The sequence below is a fragment of the Strigops habroptila genome, chromosome 11 (assembly GCF_004027225.2).
Source record: "Strigops habroptila isolate Jane chromosome 11, bStrHab1.2.pri, whole genome shotgun sequence".
Lineage (NCBI taxonomy): Eukaryota > Metazoa > Chordata > Aves > Psittaciformes > Psittacidae > Strigops > Strigops habroptila.
Window position 1 is genome coordinate 38,565,573 of NC_046360.1, and position 18,716 is coordinate 38,584,288.

Sequence of the window (18,716 nt, forward strand, 5' to 3'; positions counted from 1 at the left end):
AAAGAGCCAGGGTAGCCCCATACTGACGTAAAGCTTGTAACACAGGGGTGTGGGGAGCATCGGCCAGCCCCTGGCCAGGCCCAGGGTGCAGCAAAGCCACCAGAGCAGGGCGAGGTGAACGGCGGGGGAAGGACTCACGAGAGCGCGAGGGTGAGGTGGAAGCGCTGGCGCAGGCCCCGGAACATGACGAAGGAGCGCGGCGGGAAGGAGCGCGTGGACACCTCGCAGAACGGGGTCTCGAAGCCGCCCGCCGGGCACTGGCAGCGGAAGCCGCCGTCGGCACCGTCGGTGCAGGTGCCGCCGTTGCGGCACACGCCAGGAGCGCAGCGCCCGGAGCGACTGTCCACTTCACAGTTCTCACCTGCGGGGCGAGACGAGAGCTGGGGACACGTCCTGCCCGCGGGACACGCAGCGAGCACCACCCCCTGCCCCGAGTGTGGGCATCAGCGTGGGTCTGGGGCAGCTGGAGCCAGCGAGGGACATGACAACCCGGGTGTCACCTAAGGCTCCCTCAAGCAAGACATCAGTGCCAGCCCTGCAGCACGAGCCACTGGGCTGGATGGGATGCCAGCTCCGGCTGAAGGGGCAAGTTTGGCCTCAGGGTAGGATGGGAATGGGACAGGAAGGGACTGGCCATGGCTGCGCTGCACAGTCCTAATGATGGAGGGGCAAGGACAAGCCAGGGAAGCCCTGGCAATACTGAGAGTGCCTCCTTGGGCACTGTCACTGTACCAGCCTGGGAGAGGCATCACAGCCCTGGTTCTCGGGTGTGGGGACAGCCCAGGACCACTGAACTGCCCTGCCAAGAGCTATGGAAGTCTCACCCACCCTAACCTAATCCTGCAGGCTCTGATGTAGGAGCAAAAGCCAAGTGGAAACCAGCCAGGTGAGGACACCAAATACCCTTGCACCTTGCTGGTGTAGGTACAGGGATGTCCCAAACCAGCTCAGCAGTGTGGGGTTCTGGCCAGCCACTGTTCCCATACAGCACACAGAGAACTGCTCAGCCTCAGCCACAGTCCTACACCCCAGGGCCCTGCTCCCATTACTTGCTCAATGGCATGAAAGGAGGATGAGGAGACAGCATGAAGTGACAGGGAAATGAGCTCATTAACCCTTCTGCTAATGGCTGTTCGTGCTTCAGATGCCGGGGGTTAATTACCACTGACTCTGTTATCTCACCAGGAACCACGATGGGAGAGCAGCTCTGAGGCAGCCATCTGCTGCTGCACTGCCCTCAGCAGCCACAGCCCACCGTCCCCAGTGGCCAGACACGGGCCTCCACAACCTGCTGGGGACTTGTGACAAAAAGACACTGTCTGGTCCAGGGACTATGCCACGGCTGGGACCAGATCCGCATGGATCGGATCCTGCCTGGTAGGGCAGCTGGGCCCAGCCTCCCCTTCTGTTCTGGGGGGTTAGCAGCTCCCCCAGCGCATATGGGGCCAGCATGGGCTCCACACCTCTGCAGACCAGCTGAAGGCTGGCACAGGCTGAGCCCAGCACCTCTGATGGCCCCAGAGCCCAGCACTAGCATGGGGCAGGGCCAAGGAGCCTCCTGTGCCCCTGGCAGGGTCTAGCCTGGTCCTGCTCTGTGAGAAAGGCTGGGAGGTGGCACCAGGGTCCCCCGAGCCCTCCATCCCACCTCCATACAAGCCAGATTTCTATGGCAACCTCAGCCCTGCACATCCAGCACCATGGAAACACGGAGAGCCGGGAGCAGAGCCGGACCTCTGAGGACAAAGAGGGGCTCCACCACCCTGCTGGGAAGAGCACCCCGCCATGGTGACAGCGACACCAAGGGACGCGCTCGCCGTGCCCCGGGCACTCACCGATGAAGTGCTGGCGGCAGACGCACGTGTATCCCCCCTCCCTGCGGGTGCAGCTCCCGCCGTTGCGGCAGGGGTTGGAGTAGCAGAGGTTGATCTCCGTCTCGCAGTAGTCCCCGGTGAAGCCCTGCGGGCAGCGGCAGCGCAGGCCAGCGATGGGGTGGATGGGCCGGAACAGGGTGGAGGGGGAGGCGATGAAGGGGGCCGAGCTGTCGAACTTGAGGACGGAGATGCACTTCATGTAGTTCTGGCAGGGCTCTCGCAGGCAGACGTTGTCGTCGAAGGGCAGCACCTCCAGCATGGAGGCGCCCGTCAGCGCCATGCGCTTCATGTACAGCTGCTCCTGCAGCTCCTCCGAGCTGAGGTAGCGCCCGCCCCGCGGCGCCAGGGCCGAGAAGCTGACGTTGAGCACCGTGCCGCCCACGTCCGTGTCGTTCTGGATGTTGAAGATGAAGATGTCCTCCTTGGGTGTCGCGAGCACGGTGGCCACCCCTTCCAGGAAGGTGGCCAGCAGCGGGGAGAGGAAGCGCTCCTGCCACATGTTCTCCAGCCGCACCGTGATGCTGTTGGCCAACATGTCCTCCGTGATGATGATCACCCGCAGGACACACTGGGCCGTCACGCTGTGGATCCCATCTGTGGGAGGGAAGAGGGACACGCTGCAGGTCTTTGCCTGCTGTTTGGAGGGTCTCCTCCCTCCCACCCCAGGGCACAGCCCTGCACCCCAGTGTGGCACCCAAAAGGCCCAAGTCCTTGGCTAAGGAAGCTTGGAGCCACAGTTCTGGGGGCCAGCAGCGTGCCGCCGGGGCTGGAGGGGGAGCAGTCGGTGTGGCTGCACCTTCTGCCTCCCTTCAGCGTCTCCACTGAGATAACTCTCAGGTCTCTCAGGTCTCCTCCCTGTGCTGCATCTCGGCAGCAAACTGAGCGCTCAGAACAAAGGTGCTCAAGAGACTCGGGCAGAAGAGGTCCCAGCAGGAGGCTGGGCAAACACAGGCGCCAATGCCAGCGCCTGGGGTGTTTTGCTTCCCTGCTGCGCCCCGTCTGCCTGCCCCACGTGCCTTTCCCTGCACTCTCCTCCTGCCATTTGCTTCCTCTCTCCTCCGGGGTCTCCAAGGCTTTTGTGCCGGTCTCCCTGATTCCCCCCTTCCCACCATCTGCTCCGCATCTCTTCCTCCCTCAGCCCATCTCCGGTTTGTTTAATTCTCTTTAATCTTTATTTTCCTTGGAAACCAGCTCCCTCCCCCTGGGACCCTGCACCACGCGAGCCATCTCCCGGCCACGAGCACAGGAGCACACTCGGAGCCTGCTCTCTCCCTGGACTCTGGCCCTTAGCAGCATCTCAGCCCCACGTTAGGCACGCTCATGTGCCAGCAGCCAGGCTGCAGGGACACAGCACAGGACACAGGACATAGCACAGCCCCATTGCAGCAGCTCGGCCATTCCCCTGCTTCACCTCACCCACCTACCCAGCTCCCAGGAACCCAGAGGATCCCGTTACCGTGGAAGATCACCCCTCCAAGCCTCACGAGCAAAGCTGCCTTTGCTACTCCTCTCTTCCCATGGTTGCCGTGCTGCAAAGCCTTTGATTTCCCCCAGCCCTTTTGAAGCTTGCAGAGCAGGAGGATTTAAAGATTGAAATACCTCCCTTTTTTCCCCTCTTTCTTCTACTCTTCAGAAGGTGAAAGCTTTCTGGTGACCCCGCAAATTCCCATGCAAGCGCTGGGGCTGGCGCTCTGGAGATAAGGCTCACGCGGGGCTGGGGAGCAGCGGTGCTGGTACAGTCGCCGGGAGCTGATCTCCTGGAGGAAGGGGGGTCGCTTCTCTCTGAAATCAACCTGCTCCTGGCCCGTACGGAAGCAAGGTGAGAAACCACCCCTCGGTGTGACACCCTGCCGGCTCTGACACGGAGGGCAGCATGAGAGCAGTTACCAAACAGCTCTGTCCTGCCTGGGCTCAGCACAAGGAACCAGCATCGCCTCCTGCATCCCTGAGGCACCTTCTCTCTGCAAGAGGCCCACGGGCTGCCAAGATCACCCAGGCCTGGGGAGGCAGGAGCACGGGGAGAGCCACAAGCCTGGCTCAGCTGCACTTGGCAGGAGACGCTCCCATGTCCCCAGCACCTGGCATCCCTCCCTGGGCACCGCCTGAGGCAGCACCCCAGGACACCACCACCCTGAGACCAGCTCCCTTCTCCACACCCTCTCCTGCACCACGTCCCTGCTCCCTCTCCTCTGCCTTTGTCCCCTCCTCGCACTTTGCCTCTGGCCAAGGCAAGCCGGAGCTCGGTTCAGCGCAGCTGCCTCTCGCTCTGCTCTCTGAGCTTCTGGCTCACACGGAAGCAGCCCAGAGGCCCAGGGGACAGCTCCTGCCCTCCCCAGGGGCTGCTGAGCGCCCAGCAATAGGCAGGCAGACGTGCCTGATTTATGGCTCCTCTTAGGCCTTGGCTGGTACCATGCTGAGCACTGCGGCAGGCTGGAGGCCAGCAACGCCTCCCGCTGCAAGGAGGCTGTGGCAGGGGAAGAAGGCGGGCTGAAGGGTGCCCAACACCCTTGGCATTGCCCAGCCCATGGCATCGAGCACCCCTTTCCCCATTCCCCACGGCAATATGGAGCCAGCCCTGGCCCCACAGCCATCCTTGGTAAGCTCCCCCATACCACCCTGTCCCACCACAGCATCACACCCAGGGCTGGCTCCATGCAAGGGGAAGCAGATGGTTAGAGAATGACCTGCTGCAAATGGCAGGAGGAAGCTACCAAAGGCAAACCCAAAGCTGGCTGGAGGCACTGACCCCCCTGGGAGGCATTGTGATCACGAATGCTCAGCCTTTCTGATTAAATCCTGTGGCCAGAGAGCTGGTGCCTGGTGAATATTCATGGAGGAGCCCTGGAAACATGCCTACAGCGAAAGGAGCAGCGAGAAGGGACATAAGGGGCTGGGCAGCGCCAGAGCATCGTGTTTGCACTTCCATGACTGACGACAACCAGCTTCAGAAGCAGGGAAGCTACAGAAGGAAGAGCTCTGGACAGAGCGGGGGGACAGGCAGCAGACTCCTGAGAGCTGTCTGTCAGCCTGGGAACGGAGCTCCGGGCCTGTGCTGGAAGCCTCTTGGGGAGAGCAGGGCTGCCGACCGCTACCCAACCGTGTCCTGGGTCTGCCAGGGCAGAAGCCTGTCTCCCCTGTCCTCCTGCACTGCCAGAGGCTCTCCAGACCCGGGGCAGCACCAGGCACGGCCTCCAGCCAACACTCCCAGCCCAAGAGCCCCAAAGTCACTGGCACAGGCTCCCCTTCCCCTGCAGCAAACATCCTGGCCTCCAGCCTCGCAGGGAGCTCCAGGGATCAGGAAGGCGGCAGCGCAGCTCAAACAGCTCCTGACCCAGAGCGGTGCACCCCTGCCCCTCACCTGCGGGGACCAGGAGCTCAGAAACAGGCTCTGGTGCATCATCCCCTGCATGTGCCGAGCAGCAGAGCCAGCATCCGACAGTGACAGCCACTGCTCTGCCCGGGACACCCCAGAGGTGGCGAGGGCCGCCGGGACAGGCAGGGGCAGCTCCCACATTTGCAGCCGAGGAGCAGTGAAACACCTCCAGAGGAAAAGCCAGGAAAGGAGGAGAGAGGTACAGGTAAGGTGAGCATTCCCCATTGCTTCTGAAGGGCTTGGGCAGACCTCTCAAGGCTGATGATACTTAAGAGATCTCAAAAGTAAATCAGACCCCCCTCACCCAGCCCAGAGCACGAACGTCACTCTCCTGGCAGCTCAAAGACTGAGACTAAAATACAATAACGAAGGCAACTCCAAAACTGTTCCCTAGCCAGGAATGGAAATCCTTAAGTCTCCCACCCTAACTCTGTGGTCAGCACCCCCAGCTGTGATGGACCCAACAGAGAAAGAAGCTCCTAAGAGTGAGCTTCTCAAGGGAGGAGCAGCATGCAAGTTGTGAAAGGCCAGGGCAGCCCTGGGACCCTCACCTGGCTTGAAAAGACAGCTCTGATGTGTTCAGACCCAGGAGTCAGGAAAAACATGCTCTAGGTGCGTCTTCCCTGCCAGGCTGGGATTTAGACGAGATAAGTGGGACAAACGGGTCCCCTCCTCAGGGCAAGCCCTTGAGCTGTGCACAGAGAGCACGAGGGGAGCAGGGGCAGCAGCCAGAGCTGAGCCTCCACCCCTGCCACCAGCCCGGCCCAGCGAAACCAGGCTGGGATTGTTTAAAGTCAACATGATATCAGCTTCCTACAATGCCCCAATTTCAGTGTGCTGCGGCCACGGACACAACCCCATCACCTCTGCCGTGCACCCGGAGTGGCCAAGAGCAGCTTTTAATAGCCATAGGTGCCTACGCATCAGCAAGGAACTGCGGTCAGTTTTGAGGTTTTCATTTCCTCTGGAAAGGAACTAGTTTGTGGTCATGGAATCCCAGACTAGTTTGGGCTGGAAGTGACCTTAAAGCTCATCCAGTTCCAAACCCCTGCCACGGGCAGGGACACCTTCCACTAGAGCAGGTTGCTCCAAGCCCCGTCCAGGCTGGCCCAAGTCTTCCCCGCTTCCAACAAGGGGCTGAGCTGAGAACACACACCGCCCACAGGCAGAAAGGCCCCTTGCCCTGTGTTTTAGGCAGACCCAGCCTCCCTCAAAGGGACCATAAAGCTCAGAGGCAGGCACAGAAGCTGCTCCCTCCTTGGGTGCTGACCCTTGGGGCACCCACCAAGGCGCTATTGTTGCCCTGCTGCAGGAGGAAGGTGCTCCAGCGTGGTGCTGTGCCGGGCAAACAATGCAGCAGGGTCTGATGTCCTGGCCACCAGCCCTGCAAAGCGTCCCTGCACACAGCGACAGCACGGGGCCACAGGGCTGCCGGCTGGGCGGGGGGCTGCAAACAATAACAGCAGGCATCAAAGCAGCCCTCCACCTCCACAGCAGCACCAGAGCCAACAAAAGGCCTGTTTCCCAGCGTCTCGCTTCCCTCCCCTCCACAGCTCTTCCCCTTCCATCTTCTCCCCCTTCACCAGCACACCTCTCCCAGTGACCCCTCCTGCTGGAAGATGACGACACTCTAATTGCAAGGCCCCCTTGATGCAGGACTTCGGGATGTGATTGTCTCCTGCCTTTGTGCAGGGTTAAGTGTGTGAGGAGGCAGGGCTTGCCTGAGCACACTGGGCAGGGGCTGGAAAGGTCAAACCAACCCATCTCCAGCGATGGGCAAGTGTGTGCCTCAGCCAGCCCTCCAGTTACGATTAACCCCCAAAGAGCCGCAAGCCACTGCCGGGCTGGTGCTGGCCATGCAGGATTGCCTCGAGCACATCTGCTCCTCCAGCCACGCTCCACCTTTGGAAAGGAATCCTCCCCTCGCTGAATGAGCCGGACAGAGAGAGGCAAAGGGGAGGGCAGCTGGAAGCCGAGGTCAGGGGAGCTCCATAGTTTATGGCTCCTCAGGTAATTCAGCACTGGCCCCTCCAGAGAGGGCTCCTGCCCTCCCCACAGAGCCGCTCCTTGGTTCAGCGATGGACAGACGGACAGACGCCTCCATTTCAGATCACGCATCCGCGAGCAAAGAAAGGCTGATGTGAAGGCAGAGCTCGGGCAGTGGGGAGCTGCAGGTCCCAACCCCACCTGCTCACACACAAGCCCCTCGGTGCGTCTGAAAGGGAACACAACACTCCCCAAAGCCATCACTCACACCTGCATTTGGATACTCCAGCAACACACACGACACGAGAGCTCTAAGCACAGCGCTGTGAGGTTGGTCACAGCTGCCCCTCGCAGCGCCCAGGTGGCTGCAGAAAGGTGGTACCAGGTCTGAGGCCGCAGCACAAAGCACCGGTGCCGGCACGTGCCACAGCCAGAACCGGGACAGAACCGTTTGCTGCCGGCAGACGGGTGCTTCTGAGGGGCTCCCTCCACACCGAGCCCAATCCCCCTCCCCAGCACAGCCGGTTCCAGTAGGGACAAGAGCCACCAGGCCTGGGACACAAGTGGCGTTGGCAGCCCCTGGGCCAGCAGCTTGGCCACCACAGAACCGGCTGCGTGCGCGGGCAGCACCCTGCGGCACACACCACAGCCTCGCTGGTGACAGCAGCCTCAAAGATGCCTCGGGAGCAGCTACAAGCGATCCTCACAGCTCAGCAATGGTGCTTTGTTCTTGCAGACCACCTCCGGCCTCGGCCCCCTTACACAGTGCTACCTGGCAGCTCCCACTGCTTCCCAGCCCCTCCAGGATTATCTGCCATTGGAGGGGAGTCCCAACGCAAACCTTGCTGCCAGTCCCCAACCCCACACCCCCCTGCAGAACAGGCTCCCCAGGGGGGACCACGCAGAGCCCCCCTGAACCTTCTGCACTCAGGGTTTAACGATGTGATGGTTTTCGCACCCTACCTGTGACAGTGACCAGCATGGAGGCCACGAGCGGCCGGTTGTTGTCCAGCTTACGGCTCAGCCTCAGCTCCCCGCTCGATTGATTTACAATCAACAAGTGCAGTTCATTTCCCCGCTCAAAGGTGTAGAAGAGGCGGTCGGATGCATCTGGGTCATAAGCTGGAACCTTCCCTATAACCCCTGAGGGGAAGGTGTTGGACTTATTGGACACGTAGTTATTGAACAGGATCTGGAAGTTCTTGAGAACAGGGCTGTTGTCATTCTGGTCAATGAGTTTGATGTGGACCGTGGCTCTGCTGACCAGAGGGGCAGAAGTGGCCTGCACTACAATCACGTACTCAGGTTTTGTCTCATAATCCAGGTCTATCAAGGCTGTGAGCTCCCCAGAAAAGATGTCCATCTGGAATATCTCAGGGATGTTGCCTTCCACAATTTGGTACATGATTTGGGCATTGGGTCCCTCATCTGGGTCAATGGCTGTGATCTGGGCCACGACAGAGCCTACGATGCTGTTTTCCTTTACCAAGACCTCAAACTCTTCAGCAGGGAAGACAGGGGCATTGTCATTCACATCCTGAATGGCAACCTGGATATGGACAGGAGTGCGCTGAGGAGGGATGCCCCTGTCCACAGCGTACGCTGTCAGTTCATAGACAGGAACGTTCTCACGGTCCAGCCTGCGGACAGTGCGAATGATGCCCGAGGTGGGCTCTATGGTGAAGTCTCCATCCCCATCCTCCCCGTTCTGGAAGGTGTACTGCACTCGCCCGTTGGTGTGGGCATCCCGGTCGGTGGCAGAGATCTGCAGCACGCTGGTGAAGGGAGGCGCGTCCTCAGAGATCATGCCCTGGTAGTGAGGGCTCACAAACTGGGGGGCGTTGTCATTCACATCGTTCACCATGATTTCAACATAGGTGGTGTCCGCTTTCTGGGGGATCCCGTTGTCCTTGGCAGTGATAGCCAACGTGTACGTGACCTGGTCCTCATAGTCCAGTTCTGCCTGGAGAGTGATGGCCCCAGAGTCTGGATCGATGCGGAACTGAGGGACGTTGTCTTCCAGATAGTATGTGATGCGGGCGTTTTCCCCCACGTCATCATCCGTGGCGCTGATCACCACCACAGTGCTGCCCACGGGCCGGTCCTCGTTGATGCTCACAGAGTAGTGGGCGCTCTGGAACACAGGCCGGTGCGTGTTGGCATCGGTGATGTTGATGTGAACGTGGCAGTTGTCACGCAGGGTGCGATCGGAGGCCGTCACAGTGAGCACGTAGCGCCTCTCCTGCTTGTAGTCCAGCGGCAGAGACAGTGTGATGAGCCCCGTCCCGCCCTGCGTGCTGATGGAGAAGCGGTTCCGCGTGTTGCCTCCCGTGATCTGGTAGGTGATGGCACTGTTCACATCCCGGTCGATTGCCGTGACGCTGAGGACGCTGGTCCCCACAGCTGCGTCCTCATTCAGGCGGATGAAATACTCCTTCTGGGTGAACTCGGGGCGGTTATCGTTGACATCCATGACGGTAATGGTGACGCTGGCGGAGGCGGATAAAGACGGAGAGCCGTGGTCCCGAGCCTCTACCCCAAAAAAGTAGTGCTCGACCGACTCGCGGTCCAAGGGCCCGCTGACCGTGATCCACCCCGTGGCACTGTTCACCACGAAGGGTGTGTCAGGCGAGACCCCTGTCAGTTTGTACTCCAGGCGCGAGTTCTCGCCGTAGTCCGCATCCACTGCCTGGATGTGGATGACAGAGTGGCCGAGGGGAGCGTTCTCCAGGACAGAGATTTGGAAAGGCGTGCTGACAAAAATGGGAGCGTGGTCATTGATGTCCACCACCTGGATGCTGGCCATGCCGGTGTTGTTGGAGAGGGGAGGGCGCCCCGCGTCCTGCGCCCGGATCCTCAGGGCGTACTCCCGCTCCACCTCGAAATCCAGCGGGGCCACCACCTGGATCTCCCCAGTGACGCTGTCGATGGAGAACTGGCCCTGGCTGTTCCCGCTGATGATGTTGTAGTGGACCAGCGCGTTGTTGTCCTTGTCCAGGTCGGTGGCAGTGACACGCAGGATCTCGGTGTGGGGCCGTATGTCCTCCCTCACCTGGACGATGTAGCGCTTCTCGCTGAACTGAGGCGTGTTGTCGTTCTCATCAAGCACCGTAATGTAGACCTTGACCGTGGCGGAGCGGGGCCCCGGCTCCCTGCCCTGGTCGTTGGCCTCCACCACCAAGGAATACCGCTCCATCTTCTCCCTGTCCACGGGCCCGCTGGTGGTGATGAGCCCGGAGCGCGGGTCGATCTCGAAGACGGCATGAGCCGCTCGCTCGTTGACGAAGCGGTAGCGGATGTTGGCGTTGGGCGGGGAGTCGACGTCGGTGGCCCGCAGCTGCAGAATGGGGTATCCCTCCTCCACGTTCTCCCGGATGGTCTCCCGGTACTCGCCCTGCTCGAAGACGGGGTCGTGGTCGTTGCGGTCGGCCACGGCGATGGCCACCATGGTGGTGGCGGAGAGCCGGGGCGCGCCGTGGTCGGCGGCCGTCACGCGGAAGTAGTGGAGCTCCATGCTCTCGCGGTCCAGGGCCTGCGTGGTGGTGATGAGCCCGGCCCGCGGGTCGATGCTGAACAGCTCCCGCGACCGGCTGTTCATCAGCGCGTCCATGGAGTACACGAGCCGCCCCGCCTCGCCGCCGTCGGGGTCCTGCGCCGCCACCGCGACCACCGCCGTGCCCGCCGGCTGGTTCTCCGCCACCTCCGCCTGGTAGTTGTACTGCGGGAACAGCGGGTGCCGGTTGGGGGCTGCGCGCCGGCCCCGCCGCCCCGGGGATGGGGACGGGGACGGGCGCGGCGCGGCGGCGCGGGGCGGGCAGCGCGGCGCCGGCGGAGCCCAGCACGGCAGGGCGGCGGGGCAGCCTCCGCGGGCCGGCGGCACACAGCCCGGCGGCGCGGCGGCCCCCAGCCCGGGGGGGAACAAAGGGAGCAGCAGCAGCGGCAGCAGCAGCGGAGGAGGAGGACGGCGGCGGTGGCAGCGGCGGCTCGGGGCGGGCGCCGGCTCCTCCGCCGCCATGGTGGCTCGGCGGCCGCCGCCCGGGCCGGGCTCACGGCGGCTGGGCTCGGTGCCGCCCCCCGCCCCGCTCCGCGCCGCCGCCGCGGCTGCCGGGGGTGGCGGCGGCGGCTCCTCCCGCAGCCCCAACATGGCTCCCGCCGCCCCGCCCCGCGCCCCCGCCCGCCCCGCGCCGCCATCTTGAGGAGGGCGGGCAGCGCCGCGCCTCCGCCCCGCCGCGGCCGGGCCGTGCGGGCGGGCAGCGGGCACCGGCATTGCCCGGCACCGTCCTGTGCCGCTGCGGCACCCGCGGGCCAGGCGGCTTCAGCAGCTGCCGAGAAGAGGCTGCGTGGTTGATGCCCGCTGCCAGCAGAGACTGGTTTGTGTTGAAGGGACCTTAAAGCTCACCAGCTCCAACCCCTGCCCCGGGCAGGGACACCTTCCACTAGAGCAGGTTGCTCCAAGCCCCTGTGTCCAACCTGGCCTTGAACACTGCCAGGGATGGGGCAGCCACAGCTTCTCTGGGCACCCTGTGCCAGCGCCTCAGCACCCTCACAGGGAAGAGCTTCTGCCTCAGAGCTCATCTCCATCTCCCCTCTGGCAGGTTAAAGCCATTCCCCTTGGCCTGTCCCTACAAGCCCTTGTCCAAAGCCCCTCTCCAGGTTTCCTGGAGCCCCTTTAGGCACTGGAGCTGCTCTAAGGTCTCCCCTTCAGGAGCCTTCTCTTCTCCAGGCTGACCCAGCCCAGCTCTCTCAGCCTGGCTCCAGGGCAGAGCTGCTCCAGCCCGCGCAGCAGCTCCGTGGCCTCCTCTGGCCTCGCTCCAGCAGCTCCATGTCCCTCTCGTGCTGTTGCCCCAGAGCTGGATCAGGGCTGCAGGGGGGGGTCTCCCCAGAGCGCAGCAGAGGGGCAGGATCCCCTCCCTGACCTGCTGCTCACGCTCTGGGGGTGCAGCCCAGCACACGGGGGGTTCTGGGCTCAAACGCACACTGAAGCCGGATCATGGGGATCTTCTCCTCACCCAGCACCCCCCAGTCCTCCTCCTGAGGGCTGGAAGTTGCAGGTTTTTCTTCCAGCATCCATGAAAAATAAAACCTGTTTTTCCAAGGGAAGTTCGGATTGGGGCCCTTGAGTTGGGATGGATCATTAGCGCAATCAGCCTCCAACTTTGCTGTTGGTTTGATCTCAATCAACTATTATCGCAGCCTAATCCACTGAAGCTTGTAATAGGCTTAGGAATAACAGGGGTTTAGGTCCTCACCAGCGCTCAGTGCGACACGGTGGAGGAAACACCCTCGGCTACCTTCCAAGAAGAAGAGGGGAGCCCAGGCATGGCAGCTGGGGAAGAAGCCATGTCAGGGAGGAAAATAGAGCAAATCTGGGGCATGGGGGAATTGAGGATGGGGTAGGGAGTACACTGGCCACACAGTGCCTCCATGCACATCCAGCTCTAAGGGGCTGCAGGACCCCCCATGTCACTGTGCTGGGTGGGCTGCGGTGTGGGCTGGGTTGGCTGGGGAGCAGGGGAACCCCCCATGCCAGCACCGCAGCCAGGCTGGGCGCCGCTGGCACCTCTTGTGCTAACAGCACAGATTCACATGGGGCTCCTCGCTGACCCAAGGGCACAGCAGGTCCGGGGACCCCGAGGGGGTGTCCTCTGCACCAGATGGGGCCGCAGCATCCCACATGGTGCCACCGCAGCGCCGAATCCTGGTGTCACCAGCACTTTACCCCTGCCCAGTGCCCCTTGTGCCTGTGCTCCCCCACCAACCACGGCCACCGCCGGCTCTCCCGCAGCTCCGGTTCCACCGATGGTGACAGATGGTCCCCTATCAATTACCATCAGTGTAAGCAAGGGGGTGGGAAGCGCTCCTGCTGCCCGCTGAGCTGGGCTCGGCTGCAAGCGGCTCCCGCTCCCAGGGTGACAGTTAAGAGAGCACAAAGCAGGGTCTGCAACACACCTGGCATGTCCCCAACCACCTTACTCCATCCTCACAGCCAGAGCCTCGGGCTTTCCCTGCAGGACTGCTGCCTCCCTTCCACCTCCATCACCCGGCAGCGCAGGGTGGGCCAGGCTCTAACTTGCCCCTGGGCTGAGCACGTTTTATGACTGAAGCTCCCATGTGGCAGGAGTGTGGCGGCTCCATACGAGCCCCCGGCGCTGGCTGGATTCTACATCCCACCTCCTCAAACTGGGGATTTGCCATCAAGAAACCCAATCAGGAGAGAGGCGATACTTTTAAAACGTGTGTTTGTTCAAGTGTATTTGTTCTAATTACCCGGCTGACAGCTCAGCGGAGGAGGAGAAAATCATCAGGGTATTGCTGCCACAAAATAGTTGTAATTGAGTCATTCCAGACAATAAAACAGAGGTGGGGGTCACAGCCAGCGCATCGCTCCCCCCTCAGCATCCCCACACCCCTCACTGCTGCACAACAAAACACATCCATACACTGCTTTAGTGAAGGCTTATCACAGCTAATGGAAGCACAGTGTGTTAGCTGTGCCTGTCACCCACGCACAGAGCAGGAACTGCCGAGCATCCTTAGGGATAACACTGCGGTTCAGCTCCCTGCACCGTGCCTTTCCCGGGAGCAGGCGCAGCTCTGCCAGGACCCCACAGCCCTGGCTGTGGCAGCGCGGTGCAGGAGGAGTCACACCGTGTGCTGGGATAGGGCTGAGCACCCCCAGGGATGCTGAAGGAGCCGCCAGCTCTGCCCCATCAGGGTGCTCTCACGGAAGGCTTTGCCTGGCCGTGCTCCTGGCTCCCAGAGCCACAGGTCCTGCCTGCTCCCAGGCTCACCCCAGCCTGGCACAGCAAAGCAGCACCCAGAGCAAGCTGAGGTTAGCTCAGGGGAGGTGCAGCCAAGCAAGGGGGCACAGGAGAGCCCCGCAGGATGGGCACCCATGAGCGCTGGCAGCCTTCACATACAGTGTTCCCCATGGGTGCAGCCTGACAAGGCCACAAGACACTGGATCTGGGACACAGCCCTGGCCCCATTCCTGCATGAGCATGTCTGAGGCACAGCCTGCACCCAACATGTACAGCCCTGCTGCTGGCCAGGGCTGCACCCCCTGCCCGCCAGCTCCTGTTTGAGATCAGCACCCCCAGCTTTAACTTTGGGGGCTGCAGGCAGCCCCCTGCCTCAGTCCCCCCAACAGAGGCAGGCAGGCCTACGTTCACACAACTCCAGTTAAAGACATTTTATTCCTCTGCGTGTTACACCAAGTGTTTAAGAAAATACAGGATCCGTTTTGACATTCATACATTTTTACAGGGGAAAAATAGGTTTCTCTACGAGGGTGGTTATTGAGCTTGGGCACTGCCAGGCTGCCTTCAGCGGGGCCTCACCCCCCTAGTGCCAGGCCAACCCCTCTGCTCCCGAGCATCCCTGCCCCAGTGCCACAGCCCAGGCTGCAGAGCAGAGCTCAGGGATCGCCTCAAACTAAAACAACACAGTGCCCAGCATTTCCAGTTCCGCTTTCCAATAGCTCCTACACTGGATACTGCAAAGGAAGAGCTGAGGACAGGGCTTGACCAGACTGCGCACATGAATAGCTAAGAGACCCACGTTAGTGCGTGTGACTACCTGTAACAGGGAAACAGGTTAATCCCGTTTGCTAGAAACCTACAGGGAATATAAATAAGGGTTCCCCACACTCGTGCACGGTCACAAACAGCTACTGGACACGAGGCTGACACTGCCTCTGAGCGCTGCCACACGGGGGGCGGGCAGCGAGGCAGAGCTGCGACAAAGCAAAACCCACAGGCTTCCCGAGCAGAGCGCGTCTGCCCACCCGGGGCCACGCTGCCCACCCGGGGCCACGCTGCCCACCCGGGGCCATGCTGCCAGAGAGGGGGCAAGCAGCAGCCTTTGCTTGGCAGGACACGTCTTTGAGCTCCCCAGGGCAGCGGCACCCACGTGGTCGTCACTTGAGGCTGCCGCAGGGTGCAAGAACCTCAGTTAAACAGCACTATAGAAAGCAGATCGAAAAAGCAGCTGCTGGGGTAAGACCTGCTGGCCCTGAGTGTGCTGCTGCCCAGAGGCAACGCTGCGGGCCAGGAGGCGGGGGAAGGCTCACTACACGAGGCATCAGACAGCGAGCGGGCTGCTCCCCCTTGGCAGGGCAGCAGCACATTGGCACTACAGCAGCAAACAGAACAGATGTTACAGAAGCTTCTTCCAAGCACCAGCAGACTCCACTTGGTCACTGCAGGGAGAGATGCACATGGAAAAGAAGTGATGCTCTAAGGCAAAGGCCTTTCTCTTCGGGACCTCGAGACACCAGCGCAGCCAAATGCCCCCACTGCCATGTCCCTCATGCTCGCTGCCCTTCCCACCAACACCAGCTGCCCGAGCACCGCCAGCGCCCGCCGTGCTCCAGCCTCCCCGAGCACCAGCCCCGGGGCACCCCGGGCCCTTTCTGCCGCTGGCCTTGCTAAAGGGCTGGTGAACGCTGTCCCAACCTTAGGCCTCGCAGGGAGGGGTACAAGGTATGAGCTGTACTGGAAGGGAATGGGGAGGAAGTGTCAACAAGAGACGTCGTTGATCCAAGTGGTTCAGGCTCCAGTCCAAGCCAAGGGGCGGTTAGCTGGTACCGGGAGAGATTTCTGGGAACTCCTTATAAATCTCCAGGATGATGAGTTTGTCCATCTGGCACTGCTGGTCCTCCTCCTCCTCGCCCAGGATGCGCTGCAGGATGCCCTGCAGGTCAGAGAGGCGGTGCTGGTGCTGCAGATAGGCCGTGGAGCGGATGATGGCGTGCATCAGAGACAGATACTCCATCCTCAGCTGCCAAGTGGGAGGGGAGACAAAACACAGAGCACAATGAAGGATTTAAAGTGAGATAAACAAGCATAGCAGCTGCTGCTGCTCCACCAGCCAGGGAGCGACTCCAGAGGCACCTGCTTTTCCTTAAGGCTCATGAGCAGCTATGGAAAACCCTGCTTTTCCCCCAGCAGCCTAGTGCTGCTCCTCACCCGCTCTCAGACATGTGCCCATCCCCTGCCTCTTGCATACAGAGATCCCTCTTACTTCCAGCTACTCACAGAGGGTCCCTGTTCCCAAGAGTCCCTGCAGAAGGGTGCAGACCACCAGAAGCCTGGCAGATCTTTCCTCAAACATGCAGCTCCACTGCTGTGTGCTGGGCAGGACAACAACCCCCCTTCCCTCCTCAGTGCCCAAGACTGATCTGAGCACCCAGAAGCATCATGCCCACCCCAGGACCCCGCTTCTGCCTGCCCCAGCTGGCCCCACGGAGGACCAGGAGAAGCACCGTTGCTTTGGGACTGAGCTCCCTGCCCCAGTGCCTGGGGTTACTGCGAGCACCTTGTCTCCTGGGGAGAGATCAGCGATCTGCCGCACCAGGATGTCGATCAGCACCATCATGTCTGTGTGGTAGAAGATGCTGGCGGTGTCCTTGCTGGCAAAGATGTCCTGTAGGAACTTCAGCACCGAGTGCGGGGGCTGAGGCTGATGCTTGAAGATACAAACCGGATCATCTGGGGGAGGCAGAGGGTCCCTGCTGAGGCTCGGGCTCCCGCTGCCCCCTCAGAGCAGCCTCCTTCCCTCCACGGATCCCAGAGCCCGGAGAGGGGCCGGCCCTGGCCCTGGCGCCCACAGTGCCTCGTGTGGGCAGAGCTCAGCACCTCACACAGAGCTGCCCGATGGGAGGGATGGCAGGTCTGCGAGGTACCAAGCCCAGAGCAAACCCATCAGCATCAATCACTGCTGGTGCTTCACTCACCACCCCAGGTGAGAGCTCATTAGCACATCGCCTTCAGCTCAACAGCTCCCACCTCTTTTCCTCCTGGTTCACTAGATCTGGTCCAATGACCCCTCTGAAAAGCCCATCAGAGCCTGTACCAGACACAAGCTTTCCCCACAGGGACCAGGCTAGTACCATCCCAGAAGCAAGAAACACTCCCAAGTTTAAATGAGCCACCACATCCTGTTCTCTTCCAAAACACATCCCTGCAGACCCCAAGAGGGGCTCTGGACACTGCAGCCCCCCAGCAGTTATCAGGAAGGCAGGCAAAGGAGAAGCATCTTCATTAGGCTGTGGACCCCCCTTTCTTCTCCCAGACCCCACAGTAAGGTGATCTCTGCAGGGAATCTGGCAGGGAAAGGGCTAAACAAAGGCTTTGGGAGGAGGCCAGACAGAAGAGCACTGAGATGCTGGCTGCCCTTAAGCTGATAGAGTGTGGAGACAGTGATTTGCAACCCCAAAGAGAACTAAAGCCAGGCTAAGATGTGCTGCAAGCATCACAGGATGAGTTTTTACCGGCAAATCAACAAGATGAATCTCAGGCAGCAAAGCCCCTGTGCTTCAGAAGGTATTAGAAAGCACAAGAGTGGTGTGCAGCACAGGCAGAACTGCCTGGCACCACTTCTCCTGCAGAGATCTCCAGCTTTCCAGCAATCTGCTTTGCTGAAGCTCTGCACGTTCCGTGGGTTTCACTCTACCTGGAGCAGACACAAAGCCAACCCTCTCCAACCCTCTGCCAAGCGATTCCAACAGGGGAAGCGCCGCTCTAAGCAGCATTTCAGAAGGCAAAACCTCCCTCTGGATCTGTCCCCAGGGCAGGCAATTGCCAGCACGGGCAGGTCTGTGTGCCAGCGCCGATGGGTCCTGTCTGCTCAAGCACAGGAGGGCTCAGGACCAGCTTTGCTCCCGGACAAGAGCTCGCCCATGTTGTAGCCATCCACAACACGAGATGGGCTGATCCGACCCAGGCGCACACAGACCTGCCAGCCCAGAGCCTCTCCTCTCGCCACACGTGCCACCAGCGTCACTGGATCCCTTGTGCAGCTCCACCCTCAGCAGCACAGGCTGCCACCTCACAAACACGTCCTGCCTGAGCCCACAGCTCCTCAGCTCCCTGCACCCCCGGCACAGCCACCCTCAGTGAGCACAGGGCTCCCCGAGCCTGCATCAGCTGCGCCCCGCCACCGTGCCCCAAACACTCACCTCCTCTGTTCAGCAGCAGCAGCAGCTTTTCTGTGAAGGTCTTGACATTCAAGTGCTTGCCTATTGTAGTCATGATCACACTGTGTTCTGGAACTAAGGAAGAAACCTGTTCAGCTCATCCCTTTGTTTCCTGAAGGCCACAGTAATAAAAATAAATAGTGGAGGGCTCCTGTTCTGCATCAGTGCTCTGGGGAGCTTTGGGGAGCCACAGTCTGTCAGGGGTATGAGAACTCTCAGCCCCACAATGTGGCTGAGCAGGGAGAGAAAAGGTGACAAAACTGTAAGCAATGCATGAAACCCTTTGGACTTTGTGCTTTCTGTATGCACCTCATTCACATGCGGGCTCCAGTCCTGCCAGCCAAACACTGGGAAATACCTTGCAAAGGCTTTATGCTGTCTAAAGTTACCTCTGCTCCCAAGGGCTCCATTCCCTGGTATGTTGTTTTTCCCCCACTGGAATTTACTGCCTTGCAAGCCCTTATAAGAAGGGATAACCAGGTCCCAGGAGCATGGTAGCAGGGAAAAG

General features: G+C 60.9%; 2 protein-coding genes across 3 annotated transcripts in view; both read right to left on the reverse strand.

Moving 5' to 3' along the window:
- The window catches only part of CELSR3 (cadherin EGF LAG seven-pass G-type receptor 3), a 31,110-nt gene extending 20,097 nt beyond the window's left edge, over window positions 1-11,013 (reverse strand). The window contains exons 1-3 of the mRNA XM_030501967.1: window positions 8,194-11,013; window positions 1,833-2,465; window positions 139-361 (exon numbers count right to left, since the gene is read on the reverse strand). Coding sequence (XP_030357827.1) covers window positions 139-361; window positions 1,833-2,465; window positions 8,194-10,840 — 3,503 coding nt within the window. The 5' untranslated portion in view covers window positions 10,841-11,013. The remainder of the gene's footprint in view (window positions 1-138; window positions 362-1,832; window positions 2,466-8,193) is intronic.
- Window positions 11,014-14,407: 3,394 nt separating this feature from the next.
- NCKIPSD (NCK interacting protein with SH3 domain) overlaps window positions 14,408-18,716 on the reverse strand; it is a 38,044-nt gene continuing 33,735 nt past the window's right edge. The window contains exons 11-13 of one of the 2 annotated variants that reach the window (XM_030501413.1): window positions 18,191-18,283; window positions 16,549-16,721; window positions 14,408-16,011 (exon numbers count right to left, since the gene is read on the reverse strand). In XM_030501413.1, the coding sequence (XP_030357273.1) occupies window positions 15,808-16,011; window positions 16,549-16,721; window positions 18,191-18,283 (470 nt within the window). In that variant the 3' untranslated portion in view covers window positions 14,408-15,807. Of the gene's footprint in view, window positions 16,012-16,548; window positions 16,722-18,190; window positions 18,321-18,716 lie in introns of those variants that run through there. The other variant, XM_030501414.1, reaches the window with a different exon arrangement.